Source organism: Sphaeroforma arctica, assembly GCF_001186125.1.
Source record: "Sphaeroforma arctica JP610 unplaced genomic scaffold supercont1.753, whole genome shotgun sequence".
Taxonomy (NCBI): domain Eukaryota; class Ichthyosporea; order Ichthyophonida; genus Sphaeroforma; species Sphaeroforma arctica.
The window spans coordinates 9,920-17,486 of record NW_014039805.1 but is presented as its reverse complement, the minus strand read 5'-3'; the positions used below and the strand labels follow the sequence as shown (position 1 = coordinate 17,486).

The 7,567-nt window shown below is 44.0% G+C and overlaps 3 protein-coding genes across 3 annotated transcripts; 1 reads left to right on the top strand and 2 right to left on the bottom strand.

The window, feature by feature from the left end:
* The first annotated feature begins 78 nt into the window (after positions 1-78).
* SARC_08405 (hypothetical protein) lies at positions 79-3,129 on the top strand. Its single transcript, XM_014297620.1, has 5 exons — positions 79-221; positions 836-934; positions 1,312-1,412; positions 1,853-1,959; positions 2,328-3,129. Exons 1-5 carry the CDS (start codon positions 117-119, stop codon positions 2,360-2,362), a joined length of 447 nt encoding a protein of 148 aa, XP_014153095.1. The 5' UTR covers positions 79-116; the 3' UTR covers positions 2,363-3,129.
* Positions 3,130-4,656: 1,527 nt separating this feature from the next.
* SARC_08404 (hypothetical protein) lies at positions 4,657-4,884 on the bottom strand (the record flags this gene model as incomplete). Its single annotated transcript, XM_014297619.1, has 1 exon — positions 4,657-4,884. One exon carries the CDS (start codon positions 4,882-4,884, stop codon positions 4,657-4,659), a length of 228 nt encoding a protein of 75 aa, XP_014153094.1.
* Positions 4,885-4,930: 46 nt separating this feature from the next.
* SARC_08403 (hypothetical protein) lies at positions 4,931-5,089 on the bottom strand (the record flags this gene model as incomplete). The annotated part of the gene is made up of 1 exon (XM_014297618.1): positions 4,931-5,089. One exon carries the CDS (start codon positions 5,087-5,089, stop codon positions 4,931-4,933), a length of 159 nt encoding a protein of 52 aa, XP_014153093.1.
* Positions 5,090-7,567: the final 2,478 nt, after the last annotated feature.

Genomic DNA, 7,567 nt, shown 5'->3' with positions numbered 1-7,567 from the left:
TTATTTTTATTTATATATATACATAACTTATTTTATGCACGCAGCCCCCCCCCCCCCCTCCGCTTCATCTGCTGCCTTAGTCTGTGTTTGATGACGAGGCCCTGACCTTCAAGACAATGGGGTACAGTGAAAGCGTGAAGCTGATGAAAAGCGCAATGACAATGGAACTGAATGCCAAATACGACGAAGTGCAAAAGCGAAACATCAGAGCCTACAGTGAGGTGGGTATTTGTCTGCGTAATTCAGGGTTTAGGATTGCGTCGTCTGTTTAATTTCGGGAGCTAAGGTAATTTTCGGTGATGTAAGAACCAGTGTTTGTCGCAATAGGGTGTAGTGTTTAGTACCGTCTTAGGGTTTAGGGTTTAAGGTTTAGTCGCAATAGGGTGCACCACAATCACCACAAGCAGTCAGTATGATGTGATATCGACTTCGATTCGCAGAAGTCGTGTGCAGTGTGCGATACACGTCGCTCTTTGCTAAGGTGCAAATGCACCCGTTTGCCGAAATATACCAAAAAAGAGGGCTGTAGGCCAGGTGTATCGTCTGTAGCTTCAATTGTGCCTGGACAGGATTTAAGCAATTCTGTTCAGACTTGATATACTCTTCTTATTTTAGAATACGTTCATATTGACAATAGCACAAGAAAGTTCAACAGATGTCGTCAGCAGAACCTTCTTCTGTTGAGCGCCCCACATCAGCCATCGTAACAAGCTCACAGAAAACACAACACACCATACCACGCGAGGCTGAACGACTTCCTTCAAACGTAGCACACGCACCTTAGAGCCCCTGTTCCAAACCCAACTGCGTTAACTTTATACTCAACGGAATACAGATTGTCGACGAGCCTCTGCAGCGTATCCGGCCAGAGATCCAACTGTACGCAGCCGAGTACACATTGCGTGGCATGTATCCCGCGGTCTTCAAGCGAGCGGTATGCGCTCACAACCAGAAGTGCTCCGGCGAACGTGTGGCTATTTATAGCTTTGCTTTCGGAGCATTGGGTTTTGGGTTTGTTGGTGCGAGTGGGTGTCAGTTCCTGTTGTATGTTTTCTGGGTGTTCTTGTATCTCGGCATTAAAGTATCACGATGTGAACGTTCTTGATAATAGTGGGATTGCAGTATGAAGTCTGACTGACTTTGGCCCCTCCTTGGCGTGGTCGCTAGTGAACAAGTGCGAGGTATATGGCTAATCGTCTTAAATAAGTGCGAGGTATAAATGGCTGTTCTTCATAAATAAGTGTGAGTGTATAATGGCTTTTTATATATCGCTCATATTTGTCATTGGCATACTGTCTGGACCGTTTACAGGCTTCTGCGCGGGTGTACGCTGAGATAGAACGGGCGCTGTCCCAATTGACCGCAGAGGGTCTGCCCATGGGCAAACGCAACTGGTCGCATGAGCTCAAGAGGTGTGGTGTGCATAGGAACAAAGCGAATACGCACACTCAATCCAATATTAAGCTTAATACTATATGTCAAACATCTTCAATGTTAATTTTTGATCTTGGAATTACCACAGCTTAAGATGTCAATAATCCTGAGTGAACATAATCTCATAGAGCCATAGTATACTGAACCCACTTGAGATGTCAATAATCCTGGGTGAACATAATCTCATAGAGCCATAATATACTGAACCCACTTGAGATGTCAATAATCCTGAGTGAACATAATTCTATAGAGCAATAGTATACTGAACTCACTTGAGATGTCAATAATCCTGAGTGAACATAAACTCATAGAGCCATAGTATACTGAACCCACTTGAGATGTCAATAATTCTGAGTGAACATAATTCTATAGACCATAGTATACTGAACCCACCCATTGCCCCATATCACGGCCACAGGCGAGTGGCTGACAGATATGTCGACGAGAAAATGTCGCGCGAAATCAAACAAGTACAATCGCGATTCTATTGGCTCATGATCACAACCATCGTCACCGTTTTGTCAGGTAGCGCGTATCCGCATGCTTCTGCACGCACGTGTGGCCATGTCAATTACATGTCTTTCTTCGGATTCAGTTCTCGTTAATTGTCTATGCTCGTAGGTGTTATCGGATGAGGGTGTATGTATGTCTGACGAAAAGTGTACTAAATAACTACTGATGTGTGTGCGGTTTCTCCTTTTTCTGTTGACTCCTTCCAACTCAGCTCGACTCGTCCTGTTGTGTACTATACACTGTGAGTATATCGAGGCAGGGTTTAGGGGTTTCTAGTCTTCTACTATCAACTATCAGTCCTACTAAGTATCTATGGCCTATCAGTCACTCATACGTATCACTGCGATGCCTCTGCTATTCCGTGGCCATCCCACTCGCAGGCGTCTTCGCCCATTTTCAGCTTAAGAGCCGCTGAGAGAGTCGAAGCCATCGTTGCCAACGCGTGGCAATTCCGTATTGCAGTTCGGTGTGGCGAGAGATGATCATCCAGCCATTAATGCGAAACTAACCAAACCTCAGTCAAACAACACAGAGTTTGGAGCACCGCTTATCATGGCAAGCCGGGAAGAGACTCGAAAGGCCTTAGTGCCTACGTGAGAAGTCTTCTGTGTATATTCATGGTGCAGAGATGTATCATGTTTTTAACCCTCGTGGATGTATTGGTATTGTGGGTACAGCGTGTGACCATCCTACGGTGCTTGAATATCGCAGTCGAATACAGACTTACGCATAATGTCGACCGGATGTCGAACTGGGCATATGGTTATTACCTTGGTTACCAACCGTGCCAATCGCGTGCGCAGTGCATAGTCCGACCACCTCTTCGGCAGGCGTGCTAACTCGAATCAGTGCAGCACATATGCATATGGCAACGTAGAATGTTTTAGGGTTCAGGGTTTAATGGATGTTCTGAGCGGTCCAAGCGGCTACACTTCAGTGGTTCGCTAGATATGTACAGCAGCACGGTCAGCGAACGCCTGTCGCGCACGTCGGTCTGTGATTCATCAAAATTTCGGTCGGTAGTTCTTACAGCAATAGCAATCAAGGACTGCAGCGTCACCACCTGTGACATCTGTGACATGCAGATTGTGGCAGCGACCTAACTTCACGGGCAAGCAATGCGTGATGGGCATGTTTTCTAGGCACGATGAATAAAATACATTCAAGATCAAGCGTAGTTTCTGGGATTATGCGATAATATACATACTACCGATTTTAGGTTTAAGGGTTTTATGATATATGGTTCAGGGTTTACTTGTGTATCCACATGTTATCCTACTAGTACTAGACACGGATTTGTGTGCTCATTGGCACATTTTAACTACTTACGAATGGCAGGTATATAGTGTGGTTTGATTTTGGATAACATACGCACCCGCTCCAAGGAATATGAAGTCTGTCGTGCGTGTAGACATAAAATTTCACCAAAACTGAAATAGATACTACCTTATCCCTATTCGGGTTCAATAATCGAGCTCTTGACATTTCTTAGCTTTATTTTTCAGGGTGATATCTCTAATCACCTTAACTTACTTCATGTTGCTTGTGCTATTGCCATTGGGCCTGTGGCCCCTAAAGTTGACTAGATACGATGCCCTGCGCGTTGACCAGGGAAACTCTACCAAGTTCGTTTTGCTTACCAAGTACGTATTGCTTGCAAAACCTTTCGAGCTCATAATTATGTATTATTTACCGTGAACGTTGATTGCTCAAGTGAGAAAGCTTTTCATTGACTGTTATGCGAGTATCAGTTTGTGTTCTTAAGGTTTTTGGTTGTCCCAGTCGTCGCTTGACAGTACGATGTCAGTTACACGTGGTGGGCGATACCTTCAAGCGGATTTACTTTAAAGTCCATAGACATGTTTACCATATTCAAACAAGTACATCAGCTCAGTATCATTTATTACTCGGTATCGTTTAGAATACGTATGTGGTCCTTTATGATTGAAATCAAACAATGTACTACCCAAGTACATCACTACATTGAATCTCGTGACATGGTTTTCAGTCGAGTACATTGTAGGTTTGAAGCAGTGGCGTGGACTGATACACATGTGGTAGGTTCTTAAATTAACATTCAGTAGCTCAGGTCGCGCGAGGACACATTATCAAGCTATTGCAGTACTATGAAAGAAACGTATTGGCTGGAATATACATAAAATCGAATTATAGCCATTTGCTATCGTGGTACGATTGTTATGCTGTCTGTTCCACCTAAGCCGCGTCGGATAAGTCCCACAATAATGTAGACTTTTGTCGCTTGTGGTATCACCTTATATTTCTAAGTTTTGTCTTCTTGTGCCTGCATCTCTCATTTTCCAAATTGGTACACGTTTAACCTTGACTTTCTCTGACTTCATTTGAGCCATTTCCGGCTAGTAATCTCAAATCGTTTCGCTCAGCATAGCCACACGTTTCTCCATGGTCTTCTCGGTCATGTCTTGGACCCGTTTCTCGTTTAGGTGTTTCCTTTCCCTTAGAGGCGCCAATTATCTTGGCCTTCACCTTCACTAGAAATCCATCATGCGCTAGTATCCTCGTCCGTTTATATTCCTCTGCCTTCTCGGACTTCACTTTGCCAGATGTTCTTTCATGTGCCAGTTTCTTCTTTCATTTTTCCTCTACCTTCTCGGCCTTCTCCGGTACCAGATGTTCTTCATACGATAGTTTTTTATTCTTCCATTTCTCCTCTGCTTCCTCGGCTTTCTCTTATACCAGAGGTTCTCCATGCACAATTTTCTTCTTCCATGTAACTTTTGCTTTCCAGCGTCTCTTCTTTACTAGTTCTTCATACGATAGTTTCTTCTTCCAGTTCTGCTCCTTTCCGGCTTTCTCCTGTAACAGGTTCTCGGCCTTCTTCTTTACCAGATGTTTCCAGGTGTTAGTTGCTTCGGTTTCTCGCCTTCTCTTATTTCTCCTTTGCCAGATGTTCTTCATGTGCTAGTTTCCTCTTCCATTACCCCTTCTTTTTCATCAGATGTTTTTAATGTGCTACTAACTGCTTCTGTTTATCCTTTGCCTTCTCGGCCTTCTCTTTTGCCAGGTCTTCTTCATGCGTTAGTTTCTTCGTCCATTCCTCCTTCTTTTTCACCAGATGTTCTTCATGTGCTAGCTTCTTCTTCCATCCCTCCTTCTTTTTCATCAGATGTTTTTAATGTGCCAGTATCTGCTTCTGTTTATCCTTTGCCTTCTCGGCCTTCTCCTTTGCCAGACCTTCTTCATGCGCTAGTTTCTTCGTCCATTCCTCCTTCTTTTTTACCAGATGTTCTTCATGTGTTAGCTTCTTCTTCCATCCCTCCTTCTTTTTCATCAGATGTTTTTAATGTGCCAGTATCTGCTTCTGTTTATCTATTGCCTCCACGGCCTTCTCCTTTGCCAGATCTTCTTCATGCGCTAGTTTCTTCGTCCATTCCTCCTTCTTTTTTACCAGATGTTCTTCATGTGCTAGTTTCTTCTTCCATTCCTCCTCTGCCTCCTCGGCCTACTCCTGTACCAAGTGTTTTTCATGTGCTAGTATCTTCTTCCATTTCATCTTCTTTTTTTCAGATGTTCTTCATGTGTTCGTTCCTCCTTGCTCAGCTACGCCAACTTTCTTCGCCTTCTCCACTACATTTTTCTCTGGGCCACGTTCTCTTTGTGTGACTGTTTGGCCTCACTATGTATCCCGAAATGTATGACCTAAGTACTGAGGCTCGTTGTGTTGACAACAGAAGTGCTGTTTTACGTACCCTCACCAGCAGTGACATTGTCATCTTTGCCATAGTGACGACGCCTTTCAAATCAACATAGATTCCTAAATGATCTATCCACAACTAATTATTCATTAACGTACTGTTTCGACCGAATGTTTGATTAAAGGTAGGCGAAATTCAAACTCGTGATTTCATCCAGCGATTTCTCACCATTCTACCTTGTTCGCTCAATGACCCGAGTGTATAAATGGGCACACGAAATTTACATGTCGAAAATAGCGGCTGCTATATCGACAGAGTGTTTAAAATTAATTTAGCAAAAAGTTATAATAGCGTTCAGTATCCATACAAAGAGCATTTGCAGCCGCTTTTAAGCGGTCGTCTCCGCGGTATTGTATTCATTCCCTTACCACTCTATCATTCTCTGTTAAGGGGGGATGCTCCTGTCAAAGTCTCCTGTCGATCAGATATTATGGGTTTTAGCTTAGCTTATCTTAGCTGAACTTAGCTCAAACCATCTGCTGTAGCATTTCAAAGTCGTGCTAGTCGAATTTAATGGACACGATTTGAGGCGTTGTGAACGTGTTATTTAGTGTTATTTAGTGATATTTAGTGTTCTTTAGTGACAAGAGAATTCATCGGCATGCGCCTCTAGCTTCCTCTGACAGTATCTGCCATGCAAATCGAGTTCTCAACTGGTTGATATCCCAATATCCGCAAGTAGGTTTAATTTAGGGTTGTATAATACCAAGTACGGCGTAGAGAGTGGTGCCACTGTCATCCCGAGAAAGCGAAGGAGCCAGCGCGTCACGCACTACCGCAGTAGACGCCGAGAATATCATTAAAAATGTATGACACTCGGATTGGGAATCTATCCAAACGATACTTTGAACTATGGTTTGCAGCCAATTAGGCGCGCTTGCGATGGACATGGATAAGGCAGAGAAATCAGAGGAGAAATGGTGGCACAGCTGTGCGAGCACAAGCGCAACCACGACAAGAAACTATACAACTGGCGCAAGACATGACTGAGAAGACCGAGAAGTGCAGGGCTATTCTGAGTGAAAGGAAACATAGAGGCAGATAAAGCATAGAAGAATCATCTGACGGATATAAAAGACGTAGAAAAGCGAACAAAGGGGAAGGAACAGGTTGGCTATGAAAAGGCCTGTAAAATGGCGTCCAAGACCGAACAGAATTGACTAGCTGAGATTGGAGCTGATCGCCAGTTTTCGGCCCAATAGAACGCCCATACAGAAGTTGAATAGAACTTGCAAGCGGACAAGAAAGCCAGGGGGACACACTAGGCCAATTGAAGGGGTTGGGCACTATGGGCTGCTCAACAATATGTGAGCTCTCGAAACACACGCAGGCACTTCACCTCGGCTTGAAGCCACACTGAGGATTTGTAGTAGCGTATGCTGGATCTGAATTTCACCATAAAGCTCCCGGATCATTCGCATGCCCCAACCGAGCATAGCAATAGCAAGTCTTCTGTGCCCAAGCCAAATGAAGGAAGTTCACGAACCCAGTCTGTCTTGTGTGGATAACAATATATGGATTCGGCTAGTATACACAAACAGCACATACATCGTGCCATTGCTGCGACGCTGCCAGCCACCACCAACAGGCGCACATATCTTCACGGGCTCTCACGCAACCATGATCATGTGTATGTGCCAGTGTATCGAGAGTATGAGTTGCTTTATTGCTCATGTGTATGTGCTAGTGTATCGTGAGTATGAGTTGCTTTATTGCTCATGTGTATGTGCTAGTGTATCATGAGTATGAGTTGCTTCATTGCTCATGTGTATGTGCTAGTGTATCGCGAGTATGAGTTGCTTTATTGCTCATGTGTATGTGCTAGTGTATCGTGAGTATGAGTTGCTTTATTGCTCATGTGTATGTGCTAGTGTATCGTGAATATG